Source organism: Erpetoichthys calabaricus, chromosome 12, assembly GCF_900747795.2.
Source record: "Erpetoichthys calabaricus chromosome 12, fErpCal1.3, whole genome shotgun sequence".
NCBI classification, from domain to species: Eukaryota; Metazoa; Chordata; class Cladistia; order Polypteriformes; family Polypteridae; genus Erpetoichthys; species Erpetoichthys calabaricus.
Genome location: NC_041405.2, coordinates 24719294 through 24739448, shown reverse-complemented (window position 1 = coordinate 24739448; position 20155 = coordinate 24719294). Strand labels below are relative to the sequence as shown.

General features: G+C 41.3%; 1 protein-coding gene and 1 pseudogene across 1 annotated transcript in view; both read right to left on the bottom strand.

The window, feature by feature from the left end:
- Positions 1-463: 463 nt before the first annotated feature.
- LOC114663245 (somatostatin receptor type 5-like) lies at positions 464-1776 on the bottom strand (annotated as a pseudogene).
- Positions 1777-4634: 2858 nt separating this feature from the next.
- Positions 4635-20155, bottom strand: part of sstr3 (somatostatin receptor 3) — a 70767-nt gene continuing 55246 nt past the window's right edge. The window contains exon 2 of the mRNA XM_028815241.2: positions 4635-6356. Within this exon, the coding sequence (XP_028671074.1) occupies positions 4792-6267 (1476 nt within the window). The 5' untranslated portion in view covers positions 6268-6356 and the 3' untranslated portion in view covers positions 4635-4791. The remainder of the gene's footprint in view (positions 6357-20155) is intronic.

The following is a 20155-nucleotide window of genomic DNA, read 5'->3' as shown; positions in this document are numbered from 1 at the left end:
GTTTGACCTGTTTCAAAGTTTTTCATTTGGCCAAACAGCACTGAGGTGAAATTTAAACGGTATAAGAGTGCCTCAGCGTTCTGATGTGCCCAAGGAAATTCGATAGAAGTAAACATAGCATTCTAAATTTTTAATGCTGACTATGGAAAGTGTCCTGCTTGATGACGTTACTGCTTGTTCTGCTAACTACATCAGACAGAAAAGCTTTTCTAAGCCTTCTCATAAACACAAGGCCTACTAAATTTCACCCAGATTTGCTATATGTGCCACATTGCACACTTTCAAATGCATGGCCTGTATGGTTTGTCGGGCAAATCAAACCCCAGAAAATGTTTTTAAAGGTTTTTCCAACCCGGTCCCTGTGTTTTCTGAATATCTGGGACATCCAGATTGTCTGATTTCTTACCCTCAACTTTGCGATGAAACACCTTCATATTTTGACACACAGTGGTGCACTGGTTAGTGCTGCTCCTGCCACATAAATCCAGTGTCCTAGATTGGAATCCTGCTTCAAGTCGCTATCTGTGTTTAGTTTTGTATATTTTTCCTCATATCTATGTGCAATATTCATTGGGTGGGCAATTTATTTGCCCCTCCCATATCCCCAAAGATTTGAACGATTAACTGCTAGCTATAAAATGGCTTCAGTGTGAGGGAGTGTGACTGTGTGCTTTAGTGTGCCCTGTGAATGTCTAGTGCAGTGGTTCTTCTATCCCAGCTGGACAGCGGCCTATCATTGGCCCATTCCCTGTTGGTGACTCGCCGCCGACTGACGTCCTCCGCTTCCGGGGTGTACGTTGCAAGGCTTTCCGCAAACGATTTGAGACCCTTTCTTATTCAGTACAATTGTAATACAGCATGACCCTATTATACTGTAGATATCATGCAAGCGACACATAGTTTAAGAAACACTAGTCTAGTGTCCTAACTCTGGCTGCTGCTGCTGCTGATACAGGATCACATACACATTTTTGCTGAGACAGACAGAAAACCCCCTTTTGACGTTATCTGAGAGGAAACCGTAGACGCTGGGGTTAGAGAAGCTGTTAACGTAGGATAAGACCACCACAAAAAAGTAGAGTCCTTCAGGTTCTCCAGGCAAAGCTACCACCACAAAAACAAACAGCCACCACAATCACCACCATCCGAGTCACCTTCCTCTCCGACTTGGTAGAAGTGGCCCACATCTTCGTTCCTGAGCTTCTGATTTTGAAAACTATCAACAAGTAACACAGGCAGACAACCAAAAGTGGCTCAAAAAAGCCCAAGGTGGACGTGTAGATGATGAAAGCTGCTCTCCAGATATTAGCCGGAGGCCACCAGTCTATGTTACAAAAGACCCCTTACTCTGGGACGTCGGCAAAAATCAGAACAGGTTGGACCACCATGAAGGACATCGCCCAGACTGTGCCATTCGCAGCCTTGGCAACTTTGAGGCTTTCTCCACTTTGAGGACCAAATGGGATGGACGACAGCTAAAAAACTCTCGATGCTCATTACGGTCAGGCAAAATATGCTAGTGAACTGGTTAATCCCATCAACTGTCATAACGAGGCGGCACATGAGGGAACCAAAGGGCCAAGAGGACAGGGCATTCTGCACAGCCAGAAATGGGAGTCCAAGCATTAGGGGCTCATCTGCAATTGCCAAATTGAGGATGTAGATGTTAGTGACCGATTCAGTCTTAGAGTAGCGCAAAATGATGTGAATGACAAGAGTGTTGCCTCCTAAACCAATGATGCAGACGGTAAAATGGATCATGGGTAACAATATCCTGCTTATGCTAAGACATGAGCTGGAAAAGGGTATCTTGGTTGCATTTAGGAAGGTTTCATTGCCAAATGGACCTGTTAATGAACTCTGGGACTGTCCTCCACAGAGCAATCCTATGGAGAGCAATACTGTGAGACACGGTTCTAACCTTTGTAATTTATATCTGTTCCTTTTTACACTATTTAAGCCCTGCGGTGAGCTGGTGCCCTGTCCGAGGTTTGTTTCCTGTGTTGGCTGGGGTTGGCTCCAGCAGAACCCCGTGACCCTGTAGCGGGTTGGATAATGGATGGATGGACTATTTAAGCCTGTGTACGTTTTCTTTTATTATTGTTCAAGTGTATAATTCACATTATAGCCTTAGTTTAGAATAACCAGATTAAAATGTAACACAAAATTACATTATAGAAAAGATGCATTGTTCTGTTTGATCGCAATTTTGAAGTGCCACACTTGGACGACGCACAGAATGTGAATGTTCGTCGCAAATTTTAACAGAAGTTGTTAAACAAGGGCCGAGCAAACCAGGCTATTGTGCTTCATGCAAGTGCAGAAGCTGTTTCTAACAAAGTGTCCTCTCCCTTCCCACAAAGCAGGGAGTCATCCTAATTAAATGTCAGCCTACTACTGACAGATTTCATGTGCATCATTAAAGCAGCTAGGCTGCAAAGCGGACTTCACTCAAGTGATCTATTGCAAGCTGGTCTAATAAAGTGTGCATGATATAAAACGTAATGACACTCTGTTCGCCTGGCTGCTTCTTGCTGCTCGGTTCTTTCTTATTAAACATACACTTTCTTGCCATGATAAATAACTCAATTATCCAAGTTGTGAAATTAAGAAGACAAAGAAACATTCAAGGTGTACAGTGGGAGAGTCCATAGAGATGTGCATGTGAGTGCGGGACATAGTCTTCTGCAATAGGAATGGAAACACAATATAAAATTCTCACACCCACTTAACCCAATTTCAGAAGGAGCTTAGTGGACTGATAAAGTAAATGAGAAACGGTGTTAATAAAACCTTCCAGAGCTGCTAGTAATTAAGATGTTAGGAGAGGAGTCACAGATTTGTAGCAGAATGCCAAGCCATAGCTTTCGATCTCATTATGAAATCCTGAGATAACATTTGCAAAGCATATTCAATAACACACAGAAAATGTCAGCAGAGAAACATTTAGGGACGTAAAATAAAAGCTTAATGGATGTCCAGCAGCTCCTGGGAGGTAAGGGTTTTTGCGAATTTCACCTTCGGGTTGTCTGTCCTCTACTATTCTTTGCAATAGGAGCACAATGCTCTGGGCGGATTTTAGGCAAGGCAGGGTAAAGCATATAATAAATGAAAAAGAGACGATAAAGTGCATATTGTGTAATCAGATTATCACTATGTGCACTGTACAGCGGGAGGAGGAAGTCATCCACCTAGTCTGACTCTCCTGTGTAAGTTTGGGAAATGGGGTTTGCAGAAAAGAATGAAATGAACAGACATTCTGACTGATTAAAATGTGTATATCTCACACCAATATTTACATTCATGTATAAAACACTTTAAAGTAAAAGTTTAGAATAACGGCTATCTGTAGTACACCTTTTGCTCACTAATTACACCATAAAAAGATCTTAGCAAAGGCTGTCGTCGGTCCTATGGTTCCATTTTAGCAGCCATACAACATGCACTTCAGAAGAAGTCATCCACCTGTTCAGGGCCAGTCAGTACTTGGATGGGAGACCATCTAGGAAAAGCTTGGGTAGCTGCTAGAAGAGATGTTAGTGAGGCCTGCAGGAGGCGCTTACCCTGTGGTCTGAAACTGGATCCCAGTGTCGTGATGGGAACGCTGTGCTGTACAAATGGCACCATCCTTCGTATGAGACGTAAAACCGAAGCCCTGACCCTTTGTGGTCTGTAAAGATTCCCGAGAATCCTTCGTAAAGACCAGCATGAATCCCAATGTCCAGGCTAAACTGCCCACCACGGCCTAATCATTCTGGCCCCTTAATCATCCCCTGTCTCACCCCTTCACAACCTAATAGCTAAAGTGTGGTGAGCACGCTGCCGCAAAATGGCTGCCGTCGTATCATCCAAGTGGATGCTGCACAATGGTGGAGGTCGAAGTTGACTCCCCACTCTTTATGGAATGTGCTCCGAGTATGAGCGCTATATAAATGTAAATAATTATTATTTTTAAAGGGGCTCCCCATAGTAAATTGATTAATAACAGCTATTTAACCAGACTTTAACAAAAGCTTTCTTTGTGTTACAAACCAGTCATTAGAGGATACAGAACAGCCTTTAACCTCCATACTCTATAAAGTGTTACCTTGTTTCTTCAAATTATTTGTGTATGTGTTCTCACATATAGAAACCAAACATATTTATATAAATATAGAAAACAAAAGGTAGCTGACAACTTTATTAATTACCAACAATGGGACACTGCCACGGGAATAAGCCCTGGAATAAATATTCTAGGACAATTTAGAACTCTTCTTAAGAGTCCCCTAAGTCAACAGAAGGCCATTGTTAGACCCCCATCATGCTGTGCTGGGCTAGTGGTGATAGAGAGAGCTCCATACCTGCAGCCTCAATGCAGACTTTAATGTAATGTCTGGATTCCTGCCAGTAGTTCAATGGGTTTCACTGGAAGTTATTTGGAGATCTCACTTAAAAGCCTTGGGGCCTGAAGTTTCAGTATATGTTTGGTTTGTATATGTGGTCTGCATACATAAATATAATATGCTTTTAGTTGTTTATCCCATTTCACAATCTTTTTCAGTGGTGTACACAACTGATTTCGGTTAGCAAAAATATCAGAAGCCTGATCGGGTGAAAAGAGTTGTCACTTGGAATTCAAAGTGGCCATTGTTTCACCTCAGATATCACGCATTTTTACACAGGGTAAGCTGAAGCTTCTGTCCATTGCTGCCATACACCTGTGACAGGATCTGCAATTTCTGCAACTGCGATTTTGCTGGTACTATACTATTGACTTCTGTCCAAATGATACTGGATGTATTGTGATTTTTACAAGTAACTAATTTCCAGAAGAGTATTCTTTTCTCCTGCTGGGAGGTCCTCTAACAAGGGTATGGCACTTCCATTCTTACTTCCATTAAGAAGAACTGGTGCAGCTATTGCAGCTCCAGAAGATGGAGTCCCTGTTGTTCCAGACACTGCTGGCACTTTTCCATTGCTCTCTCCTGGAATCCACTGGCTTTTAGAATCCAGAGATGTCACTGCTCCTGAGACCAAGGCCAATCCAGACACTCCTGGACTGCCTGGGTGGTGATGGCGTAACAAGCCTTCTGCCCTATTTCCATTGCCGTTCTGGGCAACGGGGATAATTTTACACATTTCCGTTGCCTCCCCTTCATCCATGCCATCATGCACTTGAGTCTCAAGTGTTGCCTCTGGATTCAGATGCAACTGGTGTTGCTGATGAGCGAGTTCTTGATTTTCAACCTTGCGGGACGACCGGCAGAGTGCTCTGCGGAACCCCCTTTTGAAGTTATCTGAGAGGAAACCGTAGACGATGGGGTTAGCGCAGCTGTTAGCGTAGGATAAGACCACCACAAAAAAGTAGAGTCCTTCAGGTTCTCCAGGTAAAGCTACCACAAGGTTAATGATGTTAAGGGCATAAAAAGGCAACCAGCAGAAAACAAAAACAGCCACCACAATCACCACCATCCTAGTCACCTTCCTCTCCGACTTCTTACGCTTGGTAGAAGTGGCCCGCACCTTCTTGCCTGAGCTTCTGATTTTGAAAACTATCAACAAGTAACACAGGCAGATGACCAAAAGTGGCCCAAAAAAGCCCAAGGTGGACGTGTAGATGATGAAAGCTGCTCTCCAGATATTAGCCGGAGGCGGCCAGTCTATGTTACAGATGCCCCCTTTCTCTGGGACGTCAGCAAAAATCACCACAGGTAGGACCACCATGAAGGACACCGCCCAGACTGTGCAATTCACAGCTTTGGCAACTTGAGGCTTTCTCCACTTTGAGGACCGAATGGGATGGACGACAGCTAAAAACCTGTCGATGCTCATCACGGTCAGGCAAAATATGCTAGTGAACTGGTTAATTCCATCAACTGTCATAACGAGGCGGCACATGAGGGAACCAAAGGGCCAAGAGGACAGGGCATTCTGCACAGCCAGAAATGGGAGTCCAAGCATGAAGAGCTCATCTGCAATTGCCAAATTGAGGATGTAGATGTTAGTGACCGATTCGGTCTTAGAGTAGCGCAAAATGATGTGAATGACAAGAGTGTTGCCTCCTAAACCAATGATGCATACGGTAAAATAGATCATGGGTAGCAATATCCTGCTTATGCTAAGACTTGAGCTGGAAAAGGGTATCTCGGTTGCATTTAGGAAGGTTTCATTGCCAAATGGATAGTAATCACTTGTGGAATTGGGACTGTGGTCAGCTCCACCGTGGGCATTATATAGCCAGGGAGAGTTTGTTATGGGGTGGTAAAGTTCTGGGAAGAGTTCCATTGTTGTTGCATTAAACTGCACCTCCTCAAGGAGAAGGTGGCATCAATGACTGTCGATCACATTGCAAGATGGCAGCAGAGGCATCACATCTGGAAAAGGAAGAAGAAAATATGGTAAAGAGTCCATCAAACATTACATTCACTTCTGTGAGACATTTCATCTTCTTTATTTGTCTTTACATAAACCCGGTACAATTTGAGCCGATCCTGTTATCTTTAGGAACAAAATGAAGCAATTAGCTCTACACATACTGTATATACTCACAGATAAGTCATACTTGATTTTACCGTATAATTTCCGGTATTTTATAATGTCGGTCGTATAAGTCGAATTCAGAAAACTCACACTATTGGTAAAGGAGATTATGATATGCTAACGCCCACCTGAAAGAGTAAAGCACGCTGCCTTTTTTTTCTATGTATTGTGCCTACGTGACCATACGGTAATACCTGAACTATTCTGAAGTGACGTTTGCACTGTTTTGTGTTTTTTGTATCTCACACCCTCATATACCTTTATCGTAAGAGCATCCCTTATCTACGATGGAGTGTTCGATCAGAAGAAAATATGAAGCTGGTTTTAAATTAAACATCGCTGCAGTGGCGAAAGAAATTGGTGACTGCGTTGCTGCAACAAAATTCAATGCGTCTGAGAAACTGGTGGGAGATTGGAGGAGGCAAGAAGATGTAAAAAAAAGAAATGTAAGTGTCACATTTTTGAACGGGTGTATATGTCGGGGTTTTTCGGGTTTCAAGACCCAACCTATATGTGAGTATATACGATAGTTTATACTGCCTATAAAAAGTATTCACCTCTTGAAAGCTTTCACATTTTATTACCTGTGGCACACGGCTGGGGGTGGAGCCCAGCTGGGACACCCAGGAGGACCGGAGGAGGGCTTGTGCCTACTCCAGATCACGAGGGGGGCGACTGCCCTGGTTGCTTTGGGGACCACGGGTACAGAGCTTTGAAGCTCAGCCCTGTAGGGGCCCGTGGTCACGATGCCTACGGAGCCCTGAACCTGAGCACTTCTGCCACACCCGGAAGTGCTGGGGGGAAGAGGAGCTGAGACACCCGGAGTGTGTCCGGGTGCGGAGCCTGTACTTCCGCCACACTGGGGAGTGCCGGTGGAAGCTCTTCGGAAGACACCTGGAGCACATCTGGGTGTGTATAAAAGGCGCCGCCTCCCTCGATTCGATGGCTGGAGTTGGGTGGAAGAGGACAGAGCTCGGAGGAGACAAGTGGAGGCGGCGAAGAGAGGCATTGTGTAGAGGGCCTGGACTAAGGGTGATTGGTGCTGAGGCACTGGGTTGTGTGCTTCATCAGTTGTAAATAATCTGTAAATAAACATGTGTTGGGTGACAAAACGATGTCTGCCTGTCTGTGTCTGGCCTGTTCCCCACATACCATACAACTCTGAGTCATAATGGATTGAATTTGGCTTTCTGATGCCAATCCGTAGAAAATGGAGAAGTGAAAACAAATGCTTAAGTACAACTATTGCAACAATCGCCCGATACGGGACACAATTACTAAACTTCACCACCCGAGAGGGAAGTGAATGATGTTTGATGGCTGTAATAGCATTAAAATATTCGGTACCTTGTCCCTCATCTCCCCACCAATACTTGAAAGAAATCAGATGGAAATTGGAATGGTTAAGTATATTGTCATCCAACATTGATGCATTTATATTCCTGGTGACTGACTGCTTATTACTGATCCCAGACGCCCTTCCCAGCCTCCCTACCCCATATGGCCAAATCTTAATCCCCGATTTGAAACACACATAAAGAAAAAAGATCTCAAAAAGAGAAAGATTAAACGTAGTCTGTGAAACGGCAAAGAATCCTGTAGTACAGTTCTTACTACAGTCCTCAGGCGAAAACGACTTCTTGGCTGGCTATCCTGAAGAACTTAGACATGAATCCAACTCAACCAGAGAACCTCAGGTCCATAGACCACAACCCCTGGCCTCTTCTCATGGATTTGCCTCACTGTTTCAACTTCGGGGTGGCCACCCACAAATAGCAGATGTCCCTGAGTGAAGTCTCATCATGAAATATTCTTTAAGTGTTGATAGCCACGCTCCTTGCCTTCTGCTTCCACCCACTCCTTGATCCACCATTCCCCTTAAAAAGAAAAGTTTCGCGCCAAAATATCCTTTCCCTGTTTAGATGTCATAGCAACATGATGCAGGCAACTGGTAGCTGGAATCCTTACTGGCCGGGGTCCTCCCAGAACTTAGTCGCCCACAATCGTGCCTAAAGAGATCTTTTTTAGATACCCTCGTGGCCATATAATACAGTGACGGTCAGTCCAGAAAGCCAACCCGCTTGTCATGTTATGTAGCCTTGCTGCAATATTAAACACAAAATAATGGATTGCATATGTTTTTACCCCTTTTAACATGACACACCTTAGTCATCAGGGGTGCAGCACAATGATTTTAGAAGTCACAGAATAAGTTCAATGGAGGTCTCCTGTCTGGGGTTTGAATTGGTTATAGTACAGATGCTCCTAATCTGGAAGGTATAACTTGTAGTAAGTCAGCATCATGGCCTAATCTATCCAATGAAGACGAGTGAACACCTCAAGAACCTCTACAAAAGGGTAACTGAAAAGTACAGTTCTAGGGTTGGAGATAAGAAAATATCCAAGTCACTGAATAACCCTTGGAGACCAGTTAAATCAGTCCTGAAGCAATGGAAAGAGTATGGAACAGATGGAAATCTGATAGATCTGGCCATTGTGAATTTCCCATTGGGATTAATAAAGTATCTATCTATCTATCTATCTATCTATCTATCTATCTATCTATCTATCTATCTATCTATCTATCTATCTATCTATCTATCTATCTATCTATCTATCTATCTATCTATCTATCTATCTATCTATCTATCTATCTATCCACAAAAAATGGAGTGATTGTGCAAGAACAAGACAAATGAGGGAGACCACCAAGAGACCTATGAGAACTCTAAAGAAGTTACAGACTACAGTGGAGTGGACTACAGAAGACAGATGCTTCACCAGTCATAGCTTTATGGGGGTGTGACAAAGAGTAAGCCATCGTTAAGAAAAACACACAGAGAGTTTGCCAGAAGGCACATGGGAAACTCTGAAGTCAAATGGAAGAATGCTCTATGATCTTATGAGAGAAAAATTGAGCATTTTGGCCACCAGAATGAACACCATGTTTGTTCACGGCACATAATCAAAAACACATCATCCCCACCGTGAACAATGGTGGTGGCAACGTCATGCTGTGGGAATGCTTCACTGTAGCAGATCCCGGAAGGCTTGTGTCGGTGAAATGAATGTAGCAAAATCCAACCTGATGCAGTGGGCTAGTAACCCACACCTTGGCTGTTCATTCATGATTTGTATGCAACCTGACAGAGCGTGAAGAGTTTTACAAGGAAGAATGAGAGAAATGATACTGTCCAGATAGATAGATAGATAGATAGATAGATGCTCATTTTAGTGTAGTTGACAGGATATGACAGACAGACAGACAGACAGACAGACAGACAGACAGACAGACAGACAGACAGACAGACAGACAGATAGATAGATAGATAGATAGATAGATAGATAGATAGATAGATAGATAGATAGATAGATAGATAGATAGATGTTCATTTTAGTGTACAGTAATCCCTCCTCCATCGCGGGGGTTGCGTTCCAGAGCCACACGCGAAATAAGAAAATCCGCGAAGTAGAAACCATATGTTTATGGGTCACAGATTTGCACAGAAACACAGGAGGTTGTAGAGAGACAGGAACTTTATTCAAACACTGCAAACAAACATTTGTTTCTTTTTCAAAATTTTAAACTGTGCTCCATGACAAGACAGAGATGACAGTTCTGTCTCACAATTAAAAGAATGCAAACATATCTTCCTCTTCAAAGGAGTGCGCGTCAGGAGCACAGACTGTCAGAAAGACAGAGGAAAGCAAACAAATCAATAGGGCTGTTTGGCTTTTAAGTATGCGAAGCACCGGTGGTACAAAGCTGTTGAAGGCGGCAGCTCACACCCCCTCCGTCAGGAGCAGAGAGAGACAGAGAGAGACAGAGAAAAACAAAGTCAAAAATCAATACGTGCCCTTCGAGCTTTTAAGTATGCGAAGCACCGTGCAGCATGTCGCTTCAGGAAGCAGCTGCACAGAAGATAGCAGCGTGAAGATAATCTTTCAGCATTTTTAGACGAGCGTCCGTATCGTCTAGGTGTGCAAACAGCCCCCCTGCTCACACCCCCTACGTCAGGATCAGAGAAAGTCAGCGCAAGAGAGAGAGAGAGAAAAATAAGTTGGGTAGCTTCTCAGCCATCTGCCAATAGCGTCCCTTGTATGAAATCAACTGGGCAAACCAACTGAGGAAGCATGTACCAGAAATTAAAAGACCCATTGTCCGCAGAAATCTGCGAACCAGCAAAAAATCCGCGATATATATTTAAATATGCTTACATATAAAATCCGCGATAGAGTGAAGCCGTGAAAGGTGAAGCGCGATATAGCGAGGGATCACTGTAGTTGACAGGATATGACAGACAGACAGACAGACAGACAGACAGACAGACAGACAGACAGACAGACAGACAGACAGATAGATAGATAGATAGATAGATAGATAGATAGATAGATAGATAGATAGATAGATAGATAGATAGATAGATAGATAGATAGATAGATAGATAGATAGATAGATAGATAGATAGATAGATACAAAACCTTCCTTAGGTTCTTAAATCTTTTCCTATGCAATGACTTCAAAGGTAAACTGAAGATTGCCTAGTAAATATTTAGAACCAACTGTAACCCAGCGCCCATGCTTTTACTCAATTGTCAAAATGTCAGGAAGTGCTCTTTTAATAAATTAATGGGCCTTTAATGACTTCTAATTGATGTTTTACAAGCAGCATGGAGGAGAATTTCAGATATTCAGAGAACTGAGGATGGAGGGAGAACATTGTAGATAAACATAATGTTTTACATAATTAGCCTCAAACAGGGCTGTGTGCTCATCTGAATAGAATCTCAGGGTGGCAAAATTAAAAACTGCTTAAGTGTGGCATGTGGGAAACTACATGGCATTAATCAATGGCACAGTTTCCTGCAATTATCTTTATTGGATAATTTGGCAAAGTACACAAGTTGTTGTCATCGTAGGTTTTATTATATGAATAAGAACGGCTGCCGTTTTTGAAACAAAAAAGAGAAGGGATTTCAAAGCACTCAGTCTCTGTAAAGCCAGTGTAAGTTAAAGAACATCGGGCTGAATCACACAGATCAGACGTCGTTTTCCTTTTCATAAGGTATATGTTGCTTTGTTCGGTTGACTGCAAACATGGATCTTTACTTTCAAAAATTCTGTGGATGTAGATATGTGAATAAGGTGAATGTGCAAAAGTAAGTACACCCCATGGAAACCGTGGACTTTTCAAACATATTTGAACAAACAGTGCCTGCTGATAAAGCTAATACAGTATACTTGAGTAAAAACACAAGGAAAACTGACAAACCAAACTATCAATAGATGTAATGGTTTACTGGGGAAAGAGAAAGTCCACCGTTGGTCTCTGATGCTGTTACTGCCCCCTTCAGCAGAAATGACTTCTTGTAGGGTTTTGCAGAACAGTCCATCAGTCTCTGATTTTGACTTGGTGAAATTGTTAACCACTCCATGCAAAATTCCTTCAGTTGCAAGATGTTTATGGGTTTCTTTTCATGTTCTGCCTGAACTAAATGCCCACACAACATTTCAATGGGATTCAAAACAAAGGCTTTGATTAGGCCAGTCCATAACCTTTCAATTGTTATTTTTGAACCACTCATTGTTGGATTTGCTAATGTGCTTTGGATTATTATCATGTTAAAAGGTTCATTTTCCATTCAGCTCTAATGTTTGGACAGATGGCCTCACATTCTCCTCAAGTACAATTTGATATGATGCAGAATTCCTAGTTGACTCAATGGCTGCCAGCTGCCCAGTCCCTGAGGCCTCCAAACCAGAACATTTCTACCCCTATGCTTCACAGTTGGTATGAGGATCTTCTCCTAAAAGGATGTCTTCAGTTTGTGCCAAACAAGTCTACTGTTCCTGTGGCCAAACTACTCTACCTTTGATCATCTGTTCAGAGCACATTGTTCCAGAAGGCCTGGTCTTTGCCTAGATGTTCAATAGCAAATTGTAGTTTTGCTCTATAATGTTCTTTTGGGAGAGCAAAGGCTTTTTCCTGGCACACCTCCCACGTTGGTCAAATTTGTGAATGAATGAAAATGCATGTCCTTTCACACCAACTTTTTCAAGAGTTACCTGCAGATCCTACAATGAAATTTTAGAATCCTTGGAGAGTTCTTTTAGTATCATATGGTCAGCTGTTGGGTTGAATTTACTAAGATGGCCAGTTCTGGATAAATTAGTAATCATTTGAAATGAATGCCACTTGTAGATGATTGTCCTTACTGTGGATTGATTGATTTTAAATAATTTGGTGATATTTTTTAAATCCCTTGCCAGACTTATAGGCATCTACAAATTTTTAGTTGTGGGTCTTAGAGATCTCTTTTGATCTTGACATGATGACACTGCACACATCAACAGGATAGAGAACACCACGCCATAGGTATCTGCAGTTTAAATAAGATGGGTCCACCCGCGGGCTCCCTAAGGAGATTCTTATAACTGGCCCCTCATCTGGAACAATTGATTCTAAATTTAAGGGATTTGTAGTGATGACAAATGTAGGGTGCACTTACTTTTCCACATGACACTTGTTCATTTTTATTCATTTAGATTATAAGAGTGAATACACTGCGGCCATTTGATGTCTCATTGGTTCAAGTATATCACGTTTATCTGTAGCTACTGAGGCTAGGGATCTGCACTGGCAATCGGAAGGTTGCCGGTTTGAATCCCGTAAATGCCAATATGGACTCTGCTCTGTTGGGCCCTTAAGCAAGGCCCTTAACCTGCAATTGCTAAGCGCTTTCAGTAGTGAGAAAAGCGCTATATAAATGCAAAAAATTATTATAAAAAAATTATTACTGTTTGTATGAAGATCTAATGTTTACCTGTTCAGATATGTTGAAAAAAGTGAACACTTTACATGGAGTGTGCTTACTGTACTTTTGCACAGGATCGTATAAACAATATATAAATCTCACCAACTATGGAAAACCTTAATATGTCACATATGTCACATCTTTTCCTTTGTAAAAGTGACAATGAAAATATCTATCTATCTATCTATCTATCTATCTATCTATCTATCTATCTATCTATCTATCTATCTATCTATCTATCTATCTATCTATCTATCTATCTATCTATCTATCTATCTATCTATCTATCATATCCTGTCTTTCAAGTTTTCGGCAAATTGAGAAAATGATGTCACCCCTATAATTAACGATCTCTAGATTTCATTTTCCCTGAGCTTCAAGTACACAATATTGTTATTTTTTACGAATCAACAACACCTGCCATTAAAATTTTGCAGTCGCAGCATTTAAATCACGTGATCATAATCCGACGTTTTCATTGGTAGGCCGTCTGTCCTCATTGGTCATTGGACTTGGTAGATTTTTGTCTTGCAGTATGTAGAATACTGTGTACATATTAGCTTCTTCCATAGTGCTATGACCTGAATGAAGACATATTTGGCCATCACCACTACCTTATAACATCAAGAAAGACCTAGTAACTCCAAAAATTAAAAAAATTCGATATTGAAAAAAAAATGGCAGTTGCTAGGTTTCTCCATTGTATGTGAGAAATTTATAAAGAACCAATACAGCCCAAATTTTGCAGGAATATCCCATAACTCAAGTTATGTGTGAAAGCCTCCACTAGGCCACTACATGCCTCAAAAAGCTGCCATTAGGGGAGTCATTGGAAATGAGTCATCATGAGCACATTTAATTTATTGCTGTTGTATTTATTTATTTTTAATGTGATTTAGGTATGTCATCACACTGCAATCTTGATTGAATGACCTAACATTAGAGCAGAACTTATTGGGAGGAGGTAGAGTGGATGCACAGTTAAGAAAATTAAGACAAAGAACAATATTCATTTTTATGATAGCCAGTTTTGACAAGGATGACCCTGTATCTCTGACACTGTTGAAAACTTGCATAGAGTTAGGACTAAATGCATCTTGCAACGTGTCAATACCTATGTACAATAAAACCTTGATTATCTATCAGGGGTCTGGACCGAGGCCATGATGGATAAGAGATAAGACGGATATGAGAACAGCTACTTTAAAAATTATATGCCATAGATTAGTTAAGAGAATAATCATAATTATTTACAAGGAGGAGTAGAGAGGTTGGGAGCCGGTACTGATATAATGTGTTGCCTCATCTACCACACAACAAACCACCACAGACATGTAGTCCCCCAGTATGCCAGGTGGCAGTATCCCAATGGGTAGAACTCTCATTTTTACCCATGCAGGACAGTTTGGGAATTGTAGTCGTGATAGAAAGCCATTTGGGGATACATGGATGCAGCAAGAGGGAGCTGTGGAGAGTGGACTCATACATTTTAAGGAGGTTCCGCCTGACCCGGAGGTGCTTCCAGGGTGTAATAATGTGGCATCAGAAGTTCTCCCGGGTCTGGCATAAAAGAAGCCGCTTAACCTCATCCAGGTGACTTGGAGTCGAGAAGTGGAGGGCGAAGCTTGCCTAGAGGAAGAAGGGAAGTGTTATTGTGAGTACTGCTTTTGGACGAAGAGCTTGTGAAAGGTACTTAGTGTAATTAAAATACACGTCATTTGAACCCCAGACTGTGTCTGTGTAGTTGTGTCTGGAGTCTGGGGCTCTGCAGCTCCCCCTGTTGGTCACAGTGTATATGATTATTTATCTATTTATTTGTGTATTTATTTATTTAAAGAGCTTCTGGAAAAAGACAACCCTCTTCCCCTGTGATCTATCTATCTATCTATCTATCTATCTATCTATCTATCTATCTATCTATCTATCTATCTATCTATCTATCTATCTATCTATCTATCTATCTAGTTATCATATAGTGCTTTATTGCTTTATAATATCTGTCTATACATTTATTATATAGTGACTTATCTATCTGTCTGTTTTATCCTGCCAACTACATTATACAGTGGTGTGAAAAACTATTTGCCCCCTTCCTGATTTCTTATTCTTTTGCATGTTTGTCACACAAAATGTTTCTGATCATTAAACACATTTAACCATTAGTCAAATATAACACAAGTAAACACAAAATGCAGTTTTTAAATGATGGTTTTTATTATTTAGGGAGAAAAAAAAATCCAAACCTGGCCCTGTGTGAAAAAGTAATTGCCCCCTTGTTAAAAAATAACCTAACTGTGGTGTATCACACCTGAGTTCAATTTCCGTAGCCACCCCCAGGCCTGATTACTGCCACACCTGTTTCAATCAAGAAATCACTTAAATAGGAGCTGCCTGACACAGAGAAGTAGACCAAAAGCACCTCAAAAGCTAGACATCATGCCAAGATCCAAAGAAATTCAGGAACAAATGAGAACAGAAGTAATTGAGATCTATCAGTCTGGTAAAGGTTATAAAGCCATTTCTAAAGCTTTGGGACTCCAGCGAACCACAGTGAGAGCCATTATCCACAAATGGCAAAAACATGGAATAGTGGTGAACCTTCCCAGGAGTGGCCGGCCGACCAAATTTACCCCAAGAGCGCAGAGACGACTCATCCGAGAGGTCACAAAAGACCCCAGGACAACGTCTAAAGAACTGCAGGCCTCACTTGCCTCAATTAAGGTCAGTGTTCACGCCTCCACCATAAGAAAGAGACTGGGAAAAAACGGCCTGCATGGCAGATTTCCAAGACGCAAACCACTGTTAAGCAAAAAGAACATCTCGTCTCAATTTTGCTAAGAAACATCTCAATGATTGCCAAGACTTTTGGGAAAATACCTTGTGGACTGATGAGTCAAAAGTTGAACTTTTTGGAAGGCAAATGTCCCGTTACATCTGGTATAAAAGGAACACAGCATTTCAGAAAAAGAACATCATACCAACAGTAAAATATGGTGGTGGTAGTGTGATGGTCTGGGGTTGTTTTGCTGCTTCAGGACCTGGAAAGCTTGCTGTGATAAATGGAACCATGAATTCTACTGTCTACCAAAAAATCCTGAAGGAGAATGTCCGGCCATCTGTTCGTCAACTCAAGCTGAAGCGATCTTGGGTGCTGCAACAGGACAATGACCCAAAACACACCAGCAAATCCACCTCTGAATGGCTGAAGAAAAACAAAATGAAGACTTTGGAGTGGCCTAGTCAAAGTCCTGAACTGAATCCAATTGAGATGCTATGGCATGACCTTAAAAAGGCGGTTCATGCTAGAAAACCCTCAAATAAAGCTGAATTACAACAATTTTGCAAAGATGAGTGGGCCAAAATTCCTCCAGAGCGCTGTAAAAGACTCATTGCAAGTTATCGCAAACGCTTGATTGCAGTTATTGCTGCTAAGGGTGGGCCCAACCAGTTATTAGGTTCAGGGGGCAATTACTTTTTCACACAGGGCCATGTAGGTTTGGATTTTTTTTCTCCCTAAATAATAAAAACCACCATTTACAAACTGCATTTTGTGTTTACTTGTGTTATATTTGACTAATGGTTAAATGTGTTTGATGATCAGAAACATTTTGGGTAACAAACATGCAAAAGAATAAGAAATCAGGAAGGGGGCAAATAGTTTTTCACACCACTGTAAATAATATCTATCTATCTATCTATCTATCTATCTATCTATCTATCTATCTATCTATCTATCTATCTATCTATCTATCTATCTATCTATCTATCGTGCATCGGAAAGTATTCACAGCGCATCACTTTTTCAACATTTTGTTATGTTACAGCCTTATTCCAAAATGGATTAAATTCATTTTTTTCCTCAGAATTCTACACACAACACCCCATAATGACAACGTGAAAAAACTTTACTTGAGGTTTTTGCAAATTTATTAAGAATAAAAAAATTGAGAAAGCAAATGTACATAAGTATTCACAGCCTTTGCCATGAAGCTCAAAATCGAGCTCGGGTGCATCCTGTTTCCCCTGATCATCCTTGAGATGTTTCTGCAGCTTAATTGGAGTCCACCTGTGGTAAATCCAGTTGATTGGACATGATTTGGAAAGGCACACACCTGTCTATATAAGGTCCCACAGTGGACAGTTCATGTCAGAGCACGCCAACCAAGCATGAAGTCAAAGGAATTGACTGTAGACTTCCGAGACAGGATTGTCTCGAGGCACAAATCTGGGGAAGGTTACAGAAACATTTCTGCTGCTTTGAAGGTCCCAGTGAGCACAGTGGCCTCCATCATCCGTAAGTGGAAGAAGTTTGAAACCACCAGGACTCTTCCTAGAGCTGGCCGGCCATCTAAACTGAGCAATCGGGGGAGAAGGGCCTTAGTCAGGGAGGTGACCAAGAACCCAATGGTCACTCTGTCAGAGCTCCAGAGGTACTCTGTGGAGAGAGGAGAACCTTCCAGAAGGACAACCATCTCTGCAGCAATCCACCAATCAGGCCTGTATGGTAGAGTGGCCAGACGGAAGCCACTCCTTAGTAAAAGGCACATGGCAGGCGCCTGGAGTTTGCCAAAAGGCACCTGAAGGACTCTCAGACCATGAGAAAGAAAATTCTCTGGTCTGACGAGACAAAGATTGAACACTTTGGTGTGAATGCCAGGCGTCACGTTTGGAGGAAACCAGGCACCATCCCTACAGTGAAGCATGGTGGTGGCAGCATCATGCTGTGGGGATGTTTTTCAGCGGCAGGGACTGGGAGACTAGTCAGGATAAAGGGATAAAATTTTAAAAAAGTGATGCTCTGTGAATACTTTCCAGATGCACTCTATCTATCTATCTATCTATCTATCTATCTATCTATCTATCTATCTATCTATCTATCTATCTATCTATCTATCTATCTATCTATCTATCTATCTATCTATCTATCTATCTATCTATCTATCTATCTATCTATCATATGGTGCCTTATTGCTTTATAATATCTGTCTATACATCTATTATATAGTGACTTATCTATCTGTCTGTTTTTATCCTGCCAACTACACTATAATTAATATCTATCTATCTATCTATCTATCTATCTATCTATCTATCTATCTATCTATCTATCTATCTATCTATCTATCTATCTATCTATCTATCTATCTATCTATCTATCTATCTATCTATCTATCTATCTATCTATCTATCTATCTATCTTGTAGTGCCCAGTCCTAGGTACAACAAGACTCATTCAGATTACCAGTTTAATTCAATTAGGAAACGCTAGTGCAAAATACAGCCTAAAAGATAAAGCAATGTGCTGATTTGTGAGCAACACTCCAAGGCTGACAGCTCGTGGCAGATTTTGTAAAATGTTCTTTATTTTCAGTGAGGTGTTAACAGCACTGTATAATCGAAAAAAAACCAGCTTGCAAATTAAACCTTCAGATCTTCAAAATGCAAACTGACATCTCAACTACAAGCACAGAAACCTCTTCTTTACCGAATTAGAGCAAAATTAAAGGATGCTCCCTTATGACCCATGTTTCCATAGAAACCAAGTGCCATTATTAAGACCCCAAAGGTGTCGTTAATTTGGAGGACACGAAGCAGATTGAATGTTTTAATGCCATACCTGTGATGATCTATTTTGGGCCTCTGAATTTGCTGAAGCATTAATACTGGCATGTAGAAAACACAACTATAATTTTAATAATGGCCTTTTTTGACATCGTAAAGAAAGTGAGAACTCAACCGAAGGGAATGACAATAAAAACAATAAAAAGCAGTGTCTTATGCCATTCATGCCAGACATGATTACACTGAAACTGTGAAGCCACAATATAACAACAGTTGACAGATAACCTGTATGATATGCCAGCAATGCCTTTACTTCCTTAGATGTCAGAGGAAATCCTGCATGTCTCCATCTGTGTTCACTGTCACTGGCTGCACTGTATCTAAACACAGTATCTGCTCAGCTGAGGACCTTAAAGCACTATAAAGTGAAAATCATTGAAACATGGAAATAAATAGCATACACTGCCTGCTGTCTAAGGTCCCACATGAGAAGTTGGGCATCAGACTAAAAGAAGTGGGAGTTCAGGGTGATGTTTTTAGATGGGTGAAGAATTGGCTTAGACACAGTAAGTAGATGGTGATGGTGCGAGAAACCTTCTCAGAATTGGCTGATGTTAAGAGTGGTGTTCCACAGGGGTCAGTGCTAAGGCGGCTGCTATTTTTAATATTAATAAATGATTTGGATAGGAATATAAGTAACAAGCTGGTTACATTTGCAGATGATACCAATTTAGGTGGATTAGCAGAAAATTTGGAATCCGTTATATCATTAAAGAAGGACTTGGATAGCATACAATCTTGGGCAGAATTGTGACAGACGATATTTAATGTCAGTAAATGTAAAATATTACACATAGGAAGTAAAAATGTTAGGTTTAAATACACAATGGGCTGTCGAAAAATCGAGACAGTGTTCAGAAGCCATTAAGAAGGCTAACAGAATGTCAGATTATATAGCGCCCTGATGAGTTGAGTACAAGTCACAGGAGGTTCTGCTCAAGCTTTATAACACAGTAGTGAGGCCTCATCTGGAGTACTGTGTGCAGTTTTGGTCTCCAGGCTACAAAAAGGACATAACAGCACAAGAGAAGGTCCAGAGTAGAGAGACTAGGCTGATTCCAGGGCTACAGGAGATGAATTGTGAGGAAGGATTAAAAGAGCTGAGCCTTTACAGTTTAAGCAAAAGAAGATTAAGAGGTGACCTGACTTAAGTGTTTAAAATCATGAAGGGAATTAGTCCAGTGGATCGAGACTG